Source organism: Elephas maximus, chromosome 18, assembly GCF_024166365.1.
Source record: "Elephas maximus indicus isolate mEleMax1 chromosome 18, mEleMax1 primary haplotype, whole genome shotgun sequence".
Taxonomy (NCBI): Eukaryota; Metazoa; Chordata; class Mammalia; order Proboscidea; family Elephantidae; genus Elephas; species Elephas maximus.
The window spans coordinates 73360219-73374529 of record NC_064836.1 but is presented as its reverse complement, the minus strand read 5'-3'; the positions used below and the strand labels follow the sequence as shown (position 1 = coordinate 73374529).

The following is a 14311-nucleotide window of genomic DNA, read 5'->3' as shown; positions in this document are numbered from 1 at the left end:
TCTGATTATTTCATGAAGTGGAGGGATTTTTTTAGTTATGACCCCAGACTTAGCACAGAATTTCACACTAATCTTACCACTAAATTGTTTCCACAGCCCTCCAAGGTGCTGAGATTGATGATGAAAATGACCACCGCAGGGAAGGTGTTGTTATTGATGAACCCCCTGCAGTGGGAATCCCCATGCCTTCCGTTCAGGGCCAGATCCGTTTCTGAATAACCCGAGAAAAGCACGGTGCAAAAATTAATCTTCATTGTAATGGCCTGCACCCCGCAGTAGACACTGATGTCTCTTTCAGCTGAAATAAAAATATATGGGAAACAAACGTAAGTCACAAAAGCACAGTAGAGGGTACAAGAATGATTTTAACATGGCCGTACTCCTTCAGCTCCTTGGTGTGTTTAATTCATGTCTATTTTTGAATACATCATAGTCCAATCAGCACATTATCTGGAAAAGTAGCCAAGGAAAATAGTCTTTGACTTAGTTACTTAGGAAGAGATTTCGAGTGCAGAGGGAATACTTCATCTGTTTCCTTGTGCCTGGTGTACAGTGGCTGTGCATTAAATGTCAGTCAAGTGATGTTAAATGATTTGAGAACTGAGTGGAAAAAAATCAGGTTACTGAGGAAATTCAGAACTAGGATAACTGAGTTATCCTGATCACCTGTCTAGAGTAGTAAAACTTATTACAAATGATGCATATTCCCAAGCGTAAGAAAGAAGCCTTTCAAATCCATCCTACATCAAATTATTAAACACTTTGGTATTTAGGTAACCCCTCTTCCCCAGGATGTATAAACAAAAGCCATCCATCAGAATTCAATTTTATTTTGCCTCTATTAAATCACACTAGAGAGAAAGAGAATGAAAAATAGTGCCCTGATATTACAAACAAAAACACAGTGAACTCAAAAAAAATGTTGCCAATGAGTATGAACTACACACGGAAATGCAAAACCCATTTTGCACAGCTCTCCATGACTTCACGAGTTATCAGTGATTGGGAGCCATCCCAGGTCTGCAGAGGTGAAAAGACCAATACACACACAGAAAAAAATTTCATATCTCTATTTAATTATTTTTCTACATGTTAATAAAGACAATGTACGTAGAAAATGGAGAATTTGGCTGCTAGGAATTCCCCAGCTATAGAAGCTTTTACTTTTGCTGGCTTTAAAAACCTTTCCACTTTTTCTTTCTGTTTAATCAATTAGATAAGGAATCTGAAATGAGCGCTCAGGTTTTTAAAATGTGGAGACAAACCAAAATGGATTAGGCTCTTTGGAGAAATGACCTCGAGTGTTCGGAAAAAAAGGAAAACTAAACAAAAGAAAATATATTTGTGGTTAATGATACGGCATTCACCTAAACAATATGTAAATATCCTTTAACATTTTTGGCATAAAATTATTTTAGTAACTCAGTCCTAATCTACGGGTGGAAGTGTTCAACAGCATTATCTCTTTGGAGTATTTGTTCTCAACATTTTGTAAACAAAGTAAATCATATTTTGAGGATGCAAATAAATCAATATGGAAATTTCTGTGTTTGGTTATAATTTTAAATTCATTATAGTTATCTATAAAGAAAGATGGGAGATCTTTCTCATAGCCATAAGGTAAATCTAAGGCTAGTTATTATAGAAAATTCTAAGTAATATTCCCTTTGTGGGTGGAAAAATAAAAGAAATACATTATCAAGTACATTTGGCCAACATAGAAATATTAAACACCATTTAAAATTGGGAGAGATTCTCCATTAGCCTTCAGCAACATTAACTCTTTAATGCAACCAGAGCTTTTCAATGATGCTCTTCACTTAAACAATACAGTTCATTTTAACAAATGTTTATTGAGTGGCTACTAACTTCAAAATATGTCTTATATCTCTTGCTTTTTCTTCATCAACATGCTACCCCTTGGTCCATACCATCATCATATTTTCTTCCTGGAATATTGTGGTCACTTCCAACCTCACTGGTTCCTGTATTTCCACTTTCACCCTTGCCCCACACCCCCACTCTACGCCCAGTTAGTACAGCCCCTAATACGTAGCTCTGACCATGTTATCCTCTTGCTCAGACCGTCAACAGTGGCTCATGTCACTTAGGCCCAAAGTCCAGATTTTGAATCAGGCCCTCGAGATTCTTCATGATCTGGTACCTGTCATCTTTCTCTTCTAGCCCCCTTGCTCCCTAGATTCATCACACTAGCCTTGTTTCGTTTTTTAAAAGCATCAGATTGTGTGATAGAAGCCAAAATAGTGGTCACCTCTGGGATGGAATTGTCTAGAACAGGGTCACAAAGAAAATTTTGAGGGTGATGAAATGTTCTCTAGATATCGGAAGTGGTTACACAAATGTGTTCATACGTTAAATTTTAAGCTGTACCCTTAATATTGGTGTATTTTGTTGCATGCAAGTTAATCCTCAATAAAGTTCTCTGAGTGTTTTAAGAAAGTATCATACAGGTTTTCACACACAAGGCCTTCACTCAGTTCTGCCCCCCCTGTTTGTAATGCTCCTACTGCTATCCTTTGCCTAAGTAACTCCTACTCACCCTTCAGGTCTTAAGTTCAACTATAATTTTTCCAAAGACTTTCATGATCCTTAATCTAAATTATACAATTCTGTTTCATGCTATCGTATTCCCTTAGAATCGTATATGTATTTGTATGTCTGTCTTCTCAATAAAGTGAAAGCCCAAGAAGGCGGGAAGCTATTACATTTACTGTTATGGATGAATGTGATTCCCTAAAATATGTGTTCAAGTCCTAATTCCTGAACCTGTACCTATGACCCGTTTGGAAATAGGGATTTTCTTTTGTTGCATTAATGAGGTCATACTGTATAGTACAGTGAGTCCTAAACCTAATCACTTCTGAGTTACAAAAAGAGCAGAAGAGACACAGAGCTATACAAACAGAGGAAAGACAGACTCACATGGAAGATATATCTCCAAGCCCAGGAACACCAAGGATTGTCAGCAGCTACCAAAAGCTGAAAGAGACAAAGAAGGACATTCCCTGACAGCCTACATCCTGAACTCCTACCTCTAGCCTACAGAACGGTGAGAAAATAAATTTCTGTTCTTCAAAGCCACCCACCTGTGGTATTTTTTGTTAGCCAGCAGTGACAAAGTAAGATATTCACCAAGGTACTCCAGTGAGCATTTAATTAATTAATCAATCAATCAATCATTTAAAGTACTTGGAAATTATGAATTCATGATTTGATGAATTATAAATTAATGATTCCAAATGAAATATGAATTGATGGTTGAAAAGTAGTGGTCCTTGTTCTCAAACAGCTCACAGTCTTTTAGGGGAAATAGACACATTAGCACTTTAACACATTCACATAGCCCACCTTGGCAGAATGATCATGTAGAGAGCTATGGGACAGCCCAACCCAACTCAGCTGATTAGGAAAGGCCTCCCAGAGAAGATAGCATTGAGTTGAGTTTCAAAGTATCACTTGGAGTTACCTCCACAAAGGAGTGGAAGCTTTACAACACAGAAGAGACAGCGTGAAATATGTTTCAGATGTGAAATATGTTCAGGCTATTTGGGAGCTGGACAGTTCTGTTTTTATTAGAATGTAAAATGTCAAGGAAGAAATGGCAGAAAACGAGGCCAAGTGGCAGGCACAGAAAACAGTGGTGTCTTCAAGGTAACAAATGTCTACTTGAATGTCAAATCAAATTCTAGAGAGTTCATTCAGAACCTACTTTTAAGCTTAGCAGAATAGAGGATGGTTATCATTGCAATACTGGGCAAATCATAAATGCATCAAAGTGGATATATATATTAAGGAAGATATGGCAAAAGAGATGTATCATTCCGTAACATAAACCAACTAAAAGCTTTAGCTTCTTCGCCTTTGTTTGAGAGAATTAGATGATGCCTGGTATACCTTCACAGATGGCAGTGATCACTGTGTCCAGGTGTAGGGCTACCTTCTGTTTTCTGCTTTTTAACTGGAGCCCTGTAACGTCTGCAAGGAGACTGAATTCGCTACGAGTTGATCCTTCGTGAAGATCTGATAGCAAACGGAGGGCTTTTGCCGTGTGAGAAAAGACATCTGTGCAAATCCATCCTAGTTCCAGAGACTCTTCGCCGCTCCTTCAGAAGACATTTCTCCCCAGTTACATATACTAAAGACACTCAGTCAGTACAACTTCACATTTGTAAGGCTTTGAGGGAGGGGGGAAAAAAGATACTTTAAGTTGCCAAAGGGATATTTCTGCCAGAGGGAGAGTGGTTGTTTTTTTTTTTCCAGAAATTACATTTTTTGAGACTTGCTGTCTAAGCCCTGGTCTGAACTATGACATCCCTTTGAATGATACCCAAGTATTAAACTAAAGAGTACAAACCAACAACAAAAAAACCAAGGAATTAATAATTTTAGCAGTTTCTTTTTTCTTTTTGCTGTTGTTTTTAGTGTTTTGTTCTTAAAGATATTGAGTATATTTAAAATGGGAAGCTGGGCTCATATGCACTTATATTGCCAAATGGCAATGTTTTCTCCCCTGATATTTTAACCAAGCTCATTTTTGTTATAGAAATTTTAAAAAATACAGTACTCAGTTGAATTCCTGGTTAAATAAAGAAATGTTCTACCCTCCTCTCACCTGTCAATCAGTCAATGAGTTTGTCTGTCTCAAATTTCCTAAAATTATGCCAATTTTATATGCCCTGTCACACTGTCAACCATGTATCTCCCCATACATAAAAATATGTCCCGATTTGGGGTTCACAGAATATGGTTGCCATATAAACTGGAGAAAAGAGGAGATGATCCTTTTTATATGTGAATAAAAATATCATTCTACTTCTTTACTCCCATAAAGTTCTACTTCTAGAACAATAAAAGAATGATAAAATCCCCAATTTTATCTTTCCCTTTAGACACAACTACTGCCAATATCTATGCAGCATATCGTTCACATATCCAATAAGTAAATCTAACTTTATTCCTTTTCTCAACAATTCCATACTCAACTTCCTTAAATCTGACAGTATCAAAATGAAGCTAAAGATTCCTGGCTTTTGATAAATTAAAAGATAATTATTGCTTCTTATTACTATTAGCTTTGAGACCTACATTTCACTAGTATCACAATTTTATTTTAACACTTTCTAATTATTTCTAAAGAATAATGACAAAGGCCAATGTAATTATTCATATAATTTGCACACACATATTCTTCCGTACAAAGATGATGACACAGCAAAGCTGGGCTGTAGGTTGGTAGTCAATACTGCCAGTGCAGTGGCTTAAAACATTCCTTTACAATTAATCTGCAAAAGTAAAAATCTGTATGAAAAGCAGTTCTGGGGGTAGATGTATAATGTAAAAAAAAGGCAGATACACGGAGCTGAACATACAAATTCAGTGCCATCCGTTTTGTACTAGGCTAGAGACTATTGAGAGTCCCTGGGTGGTACAAATGGTTAACTCGCTCAGCTGCTAACCAAAAGGTTGGTGGTTCAAGTCCACCCAGAAGTGCCTCAGAAAAATGGTTTGCCAGCCTACTTCTGAAAAATCAGCCACCGAAAACCCTATGGAGCTCCGTTCTAGTCTGGCATAGGTGGGGTCACCATGAGCTGAAATGGACTCAATGGCAAGTGGCTAGAGGTTATTGACCCCGTTATTTTGCAAATCTAAACTAAATGAAACGCTGGTGGCATAGTGGCTAAGAGCTACGGCTGCTAACCAAAAGGTCAGCAGTTTGAATCCACCAGGCACTCCTTGGAAAACTTATGGGGCAGTTCTATTCTGCCCTGAGAGTCCCTATGAGTTGGAATCGACTCAGTGGCAATGGGTTTGTTTTCTGTTTTTGTTTTTTTTTTAACGTAATGCCACTTCATGTCAAAAAATTATTTTAAAAAAACAATTAGCTTATACATATTATATGTCAGCCCCTGAACTAGACTCTGAAGATAAAAAGAGTAACAAAAGACTCTTTTACTTCAAGGAGCTCATAGTCAAGTTGAGAAGACAGGAAAAGCAGACAACTACACACAGTCTGATAATGATATAATAGAGATTTATACAACCATGTTTGGTAGGGAGAAGTGTCGGAAGGGATTTTTGAAAGAAATTAAATGGTACCTCCCACTGGCTAAATTTTATAGGAGACTGGGTGAATGATGATCTGAAGAGAAAGGTTGCCAAACTGATTCACAGGTTTTGAGTTTAGTAACTGGTTCAGTTTTTCCTGGGATAAGGAATACAGGAAAGGGACAGGTAATGAGCTCAGTTTCTGAGAGGCTAAGGTGCATATAAGACATTCAAGTAGAAATGTACAACAGGTAGTTGAAAATTAGTCTAATATTTGATGGATAGAAAAGAGGAAGAAATATAAATTTGATAAATGCCAAGTATTTAGCATAGCCATAATAAAAAATAGTAACTGATGAAATACCCACGAGAACATTCAGGTAAGAAGAGAAATAGACTGAGAACAGAAAATGTCTAAGCTGCCCTTTGAGGAGCATTTCCCTAGTTCCGCAATGGAATGTAATCATCCCCTGTGCTGTCGCTCACATTACTTTCCCTGTCTACTATAACTATTATACAGCTCATCTCTATTAACGGCTCTATTGTATCACATACCTTAGGTCTGACAGTGAATATTTGCTCTCCCACTAGATTGTGACTTATTGAAAACTCTGGGCTTTCCCAGCGTGTCTAACAATGGACACTCAGAAAATGTTTATTAAAATATGTTTAATTCAGTTCTTTCACAAGAAGCATGCATGGCTTCTAGCCCTTTAATATCAGGTTCCAACAGTCACAAAGAAAATACATGCACATTTGAAATGGGTTTATCTTGACTATTCATCCAGAACTTACATTTCCTAGCTGTATTCTGCCAACTACCAACATGATTCCTCTCTGTTCAGACAGTTTAGATGAATGTCAAAATGCTTGATGCCATATACTTTCTGACTTCAAATTGAGAAAATGCAACCCATTAAATAACATGAAATTAATGGCTTTTTGCTATTTAAGTATTTTACCTTCTTAAATGCATTAATCTTGGTGACTGATTATATTGATGCATTATTAATAGTGAATTTTTAAAATTAATTTCCCTTAATGGTGATAGATTTGTTCATCTCTATTGTCATTAATGGCAAGCAAGTACATGATGGCCAACTGGGGTTGGCATGAACACTGTGGTTATGAAAAAAACATAAAGCTAGCAAAACCAGACAGGATCAGAGCCTGCCTTTCACAAGTATCATGCTCTAACCAGCATTTCTCATACTTTACTGTACATACGAATCACCAGGGAATCTTGTTAAAATGCAGATTCTAATTTAGTAGTTCTGGGGTGGGTCCTGAGTTTCTGCATTTCTAAGGAGCTCCCAGCTCTAAGAATGTTGATGTTGCTGGTCTTTAACCAATTCAGCGGCTTAGTCACAGCTACATATTTTGAGTGGGCAGAAACTGACACTCAGGTGGATTCCACCTGGTGGGATTAGGCATCCCCACCAAGTATCTGTGTGATTTACATGCTTGGGCCAAAGAAAGAGAGATGAGAGGGGGAATAAGACAAGAGCCATGAAGTCGATGGCAGTGTGTTGCCTCCCTTCCTTGTCTGAGGAACTAACTGACCTTGAATCTCAGTGAAAGAGGATCCATGAAAGGATTTGTGAGACTAAGCCTAAGGAAGTCTATTTAGTGCTCCGATGGCAACGTGTGAAGCAAAATTGGGAAGAGGATCAGTTTTCTCCCTCCGCCGCCTCTACCTCATTCCACAGATCACAGCAGTTTACCGACTGGAGGGTCAGGAGAGCCCAGCGCAAAGAGCAGCTAGGCCAAGTGGAACAGTGTTTTCACAAAAAGCACTGCTTGTAAAGGTATTTCCTGAGATGCTCTGCCAAGGAGGCCAGAGGAAAAGAACAGGTGTCGATTGTTTCCTGAGCCTGTGTGAGATGCCACCCTGGGGACTCTCCGAAACAACTTGGGGAGCCATGCTGTGGACGTGGGTGGGTGGGTCTTTTGTGAACAGGTGGAAGCTCTGGGCAGTTCATTCCAGGTGCTCGTGAATATGACTGCATCTGTTTCCATGGGCTGGGAAGTACAGACTTAAAAGTAGTACTGGTTTAAAATGAATAGTATAAACAAAAACCTGTTCACTATTGAACAAGAAATCTTTCCACGTGCTGAAGATTACACTGTATTGTAGTGCCATAGAAATCTCACCTGGAAATAATTTACTTCCTGGAATCCAATAAATACCCCAAAACCAATTTATACCATTTTAGTGGATTATGAGAGCAATTTATATGTCATTTCCACTTCTCTCTCTGTAAAATGAGGATAGTCATGTTTGGCACTACATAAACTTTTAAATTGCTTAGAGAACAGATGCTATATATGTTGTTTTAACTCATTTTTTTAAAGTTATATTTCCTCTTAAGTTTTTATACAATATTGAGGTTTAGTGCTAAAAATGCAAGAAGTCCTAAAGTGGTATTGATATTTCATCTACAGAAAATACCAACAGCTGATAGAGAAACTAAACGGGATTAGGACTTCAAGTTTCCTCTCTGTATTGAACAGGTTTCTTGCCAGGTGAGTTTTTCATCACAACATCTGTTTCTTGTTAGCAAACACAAGCTGTTGTTTCCAGTCTGTAGGAAATGCATGTGCAGTTGGATGCAAACTCTGCAGGCTTCTTTTTGCACTTACCATTCCACATTCTCTGGAGCCAGGAGAGTTTGGTCATCTTTTGCAGGCAGGGAAAAAGTATATGGGTTTTACTTATACAAGCAGGAGAAGTAGAAGGGTATAGGCCCTGAATTATTCGGTCTCTGACTTGTTGACTAACTGCTCTCCTCTCCATTGCACATTATCGTTGTAGATTAATCAGGCTGCGATCAGCAATTGCTGCCTGGATCAGTTCTTCTACCTCATCTGGTCTAGTAATTGCAATCACAAGCGCAAAGTAGAAAGCAGGCATCGTCTTAACATCTTGAAGACCAAAACTCTACAACGTAAGTAGTAAGGCAGGAGAGTTGTCCTTTCTTATCTACACGGAGTGCCAGAATATATCCTCGACTAATTATTCCATTATCCACTCTTACTTTGTCTTTGGGCATAGGCCAGTGCAATGGTTAAGCAAAACCTAACACGAGACTGGAATCCTTGGTGGTGTAGTTAAGTGCTACAACTGCTAACCAAAAGGTCAGCAGTTCGAATCCACCAGGCACTCCTTAGAAACTCTATGGGGCAGTTCTACTCTGTTCTGTAGGGTTGCTATGTGCTGGAATTGACTTGGGGGCAACGAGTGTGGTTTTGTTTTAACATAAGACTAGACAGTTCATTGTGCTTGACCCACCCAGGAAGTCTCTCCACTGAATAGGTGACTTTCAATATGTTTTTCTGAACTACTGTTCAATGAAATATTAATAAGTATTACTGGAAAAAAATATTTCCTTAGTCAAGCAGGTCCTAAAAAGGCTAAACAAATTTCCCTACCATATATGATTTTCAGATCCTTTAATGTGGTAATATCCATTGTGATTCTCCACCTATATACATATTTTTTAAACAGTATTCAAATTTCATCTTAAGCATCATAGTTTGGTGGAAGTAGTCCTAGTTTTATATCTCTGTCACATTCTAGCTTTGTAGCACTGGACAAATACTAAGTTTTCCCATCTGAAGATGAAAATTAAAAAAAAAAAAAGATTTTGTGGGTTTGTTGGAAGGAATAATAAGAGTGACTTACGTGATGTGTCCACCACTCAATACATGGAACCTGTTGTTTTCTTTCCTACTGTTATTTGTTAGCTGCCATTCAGTCAGCACCCAACTCATGTTGACCCCATGCACAAGGGAACAAAGAGCTATTCATGCAACCCCATGATCAGGTGCAGATTGGACCGTTGTGACCCAAGGAATTTCATCGGCTGAATTTTGGAACTAGATCGCCAGGCTTTTCCTGTTAGTCTGCCTTAATCTGGAAGCTCCCCTGAAACCTGCTCAGCATCACAGCAACATGCAAGCCTCCAGTGATGGCGGGGTAATGAATTCACATAAGGTTCATTGGCTGGAAATCAAAGCCAGGTCTCCCACACGGAAGGGGAGAATTCTACCACTGTGCCACTGCTGCCCCTCCATTCTTTATTATTGTTACTTTAAATACAATACAAATTGACAAGTTATGAAACAGACTTTCATTCAATTCCTCAAGGATTGGTTAGTTCACCGTAAGACAACGTCAGGCCGCAAAGTTTCTCTCCTTGGTTGTGGGTATATCATTACAGACTTCTATAGTGGCCTGGAATTTTAGCCTAACTCTCATATGCTAACTACTCCCTTCCGAAAGAAGGGGATAACTCCAGAAGGTTTCCATCAGTCACAGAGGCCAAGTGCATTTATCTGTCTGTTTCACTCTGGTCAAAATAATTGTTTGGTACTCTAAAAGTCAACTGTATGTTTGAGTTTTATTTTGGGAAGAGCACTACTATAATTTCAGTTGTTCATGATTCTGCTCCATTGACATTAGCTTGGATAGACAAGAGTTAACTACCTTAAAATTAAATGGTACCCCTTTAAATGTAAAATGAATTAGACCATGGTGATTCCTTTAGTTCAAGGATAAATGCCATGGAAATTAAAGAAAATAGTTCAATGTCATGAAACAGCAAAGGTCAGATAGGGTGAAATGATTACTCTCATCATTATTAACATTGCTTTGCATTTAGATAGCCCCTCTCCTTTGCCAGCCTCATTCACATTCCATCCCATTGCTTGGGATCTGAGCAGCTAGTGGGGCTTCTGATGACATCTAGGGTGATCCTGATGTGGAAAAGAAGTTGCAAGTCAAGAGGGGAATGAGTAATTAACCTTTACATCTTATTCGCTCACTGTGGTCTTCTGTCTGCCAACATTCTGCAAAACTGGGCTTATTTAAAAATAATGCCCATATAAACTTAAAGCCTCTCCTGGGGCTTTTGCTTTATCTGGGTTTTAGTTTGAAAAAATATATATTCAGATATTAAATTGCAACGATGTGTATGTGTGTCTTTGTACATGTATTTCTGTGGGTATGTATATGTTTGGAAAGTTTGGATGTTTGTTGTCTAAGGACAGTACTAAAAATGCTGACATGACTGTGCTTTTAACTGGAATAATAGACTCAAAAAAATAATAAAATACACTATATCGGTTGTTCTTATATATAAGTTTGCATTAGATTCATCTGTAGGTTTTTAATATGCAGATTCCTAGCACCACATTCAGAGATTCTAAACCCTGCATGTTTGGGGTAAAGCAGGTGAGTCCACATTTTTAATAACCACCTGAAGTGATTTTGATACAGGCGGTCAGTGGATGCCATTGTAAATGGATGTTTTTAACATTTTTTTTTTCTAATTTATCATATGATAAATGCTTCCTTCTGCTGTCCTAGCCACTGCCTGGCTTATTGGCATGTTTTATTTATCTTTGCAAATATGTGACTACATGTACATCAGCTAAATCCTTCCTGTTGAAGAATCATTTTATTTTTGGCCTTCTTACTCATCCATAACAGGGTCACGGCTTGACCAACCTTCCAGGCCCCAGGCCAGGCCTCTGACCAGCTCACTCTCAGGAGGGCCACCTCCTCCCACTTCACTGAGGCGGTGGACACGATTAGCTTCTGTCAGCTGCTGGGTATTTATCTTTCTTTCTCTCCTCAATCAAGGAAACAGCTACCACTCTTCCAAGGTTGATTGTACCACCTGTGTTCTTGATCATTTCCGTATTTTCTTTCCTCATTGCATCAATTATTTCTCTTTCATTATTTTCAAATCTCTGAATACTTTCTCCTTACTTATGTATGCTCAGGCTTCTCTAGTCCGAAAAGCCTCTTTCCTCATTTTAGTTACTGGCTCGGTTTACTCTTCTCTTCCTTCATCAACCAAAGTTACCTAAACTGTAGTCTATGGGCGTAGCTTTCATTTTCCTCTCCTCTCTTCATTCCTCCCTCACTGTACTGGGTTCAGCTTTCACACAACTGTCTTCAATTTTTATCTTTCTCCTCAGATGCTTGTCTGTATTTCCTACTACGAAATAGAGGCTACCACTAAAAACCACTGGACAGTCTATAAAAAAAAAAAACACCTCAAAATCATTACTTCCAAATTCAAACTTTAAAAAAATGTGTAAGTATTTTATATTTTTGGTGTCAGCTGACAGTATCAATATCCAGTTGTCCAAGTTCAAAACATCCTCCAGTCTTCTCTTTTCCTCACCAAGTCCAATCAGTTATCAAGTTATGCCGTGTCCACCACAAAAATATCTCTTAATAGCTGTCTCCTTCTATTGCTCCCATTGCCACAGCCTTCATACTATTTCCTTCTGCTTCTAGTCTCTTCTAATTCAATTCTACCTTTCACACTCTTCCCAGTGTCTGCTTCCTACTACAAAAGGTGACTATTTCGTGCCACTGCTAAGAGCTACTCAATGGCTTTTCATCGTCTACAAGGTAAAGGCAAAACACACAGCCTAACACAAAGTATTCTTGACAGAGCAATTGAACCCGAATTTATGCAAACCTCTAGCTCTATTTAGTTTGTCGGATACACAGGGAAGGAGCAGCATACTAAATGACACCTCAAAGTTGCAGGTAGCCAAATCCAGAGTGTCAGAATTCTACAAGACAAGCGATACAATGGCTTAAAGAGATAAGTAGCATTTTTAAAAACCAAGGGGCCAAGGGGGAGCTGCTATAAATTAAAATAAACTTAAGAGATGTATCAACAAATATTTATAACATGTGGATGTCTTAGAGGCAATTTGGTTGAATATTAGATAATATTAAGAAATTATTGTTAAGGTTATTAGATGTATGCATGAAGTATAGTTATGTTCCATTTTTTTAACTTATTTTCCATTAATTATACATACTGAAGCATGGACAGATAAAATAAACTTACTTTAAAATATTCTTGGGATGGGAGTGGTAAGAAGAAGAGAAAAATTAAACAAAATTGATAAATGGTGACAATTAAGGAAGTTGGATGATCAGTATAAATGCTCTTTGTACTAGTCTCTACGTTTGTATATGTTTGAAAATTTTCATAATAAAAATTAAAAAAAAAAACTCATTTGTTTTATTCAAAACCATTAACAACCCTGTTTGAGCATGCCTTTCTAGCCTTACCCTTAGGCATTCCCCACCGTGACCTCCATATTTTAATTAATATGCCAAGCACATGCATACTAAATATTCATAATGACGTTGTGACTTGCTCTGGTGTTTATTCTGGAACAAGGCAGATTACCTCTCTTCGGTTAAATTAGGAACCTACTATCAATGATGTTACTACTTACCGATGGCTCTACACAGGTGTGATGCTGCCAGGCATCATCCAAGCCTAGGACCAATGACAGGTTTGGAGAATGTAAACATGGCAGAAGGTATTCAGGTTTGCATGGCAGACTTGGAAAAGCAGTTCCAGCTTGGCTAATTGTTATTTTGGAGCTGTTGAACTACGGTTCTCTAACTTTAACTATTGTAAAATGGTGGACACTTAGATGAAATGTTGAGTTCCTTCTCACTGACTTCCGATTTTAGAAACCTGTGCGATACGTCCATCAATATGGTCAAGATCTCATATCTGTCACAGTATTGGTGGGCAATTAACTTCTGTGAAATTCGTTGTGAGGCTGGCCTGTATACTTTTGTGATGATCAACAATTCATTGAAATTACCTTTTCTGAGAATTGCATAATATATCATAATTATTTTCTTAAGAATTTTTCCTAAATAGACTATTAGCATAAAGGGGCAGTTTTAAAAGTCCACATTAACTTACTAAAAAAAAGAGGCATCAATTAGGCAAATTTTTGAAAGAAATTAAGTTTTTCCAATTTCGCCACCCACTAGCCAATATTTTTCAAATCTGTGAGTGACCATTATAATATTAACTATGATGAACACTTTGTATGTTAATGTAGATGTAAATTGCAACTCCAGAAAAATGCCTTTTGTCATTTGCCAATTGTTAATATCCACTTAACGTAGGGATAGGCTTCCATTTTCCATGTGTATTTAAGTGATTTATTATTCAAACATAATCACTCTTTCCAGATGTAATTAGAGAAAATATTATTTTCACTTACCAGGAAACCTACTGTGGAGGTTGGCATCACAGTTGTAGCCATTGAACTGTGCAGACCCTGCAAGCACTCTAACTGTGAGAAGCAGCAGCAACCACATTCGTTCCATTGTAAAACCTAGAAGAGGGTTATTTATCATGTGGTCATTACCATCCTTCATTCCTCTGCGTGGGAAAGA

General features: G+C 37.9%; 1 protein-coding gene across 1 annotated transcript in view; it reads right to left on the bottom strand.

Moving 5' to 3' along the window:
* ZPLD1 (zona pellucida like domain containing 1) overlaps positions 1 to 14311 on the bottom strand; it is a 223408-nt gene that overhangs the window by 32811 nt on the left and 176286 nt on the right. The window contains exons 4-5 of the mRNA XM_049858108.1: positions 14137 to 14250; positions 78 to 298 (exon numbers count right to left, since the gene is read on the bottom strand). Coding sequence (XP_049714065.1) covers positions 78 to 298; positions 14137 to 14242 — 327 coding nt within the window. The 5' untranslated portion in view covers positions 14243 to 14250. The remainder of the gene's footprint in view (positions 1 to 77; positions 299 to 14136; positions 14251 to 14311) is intronic.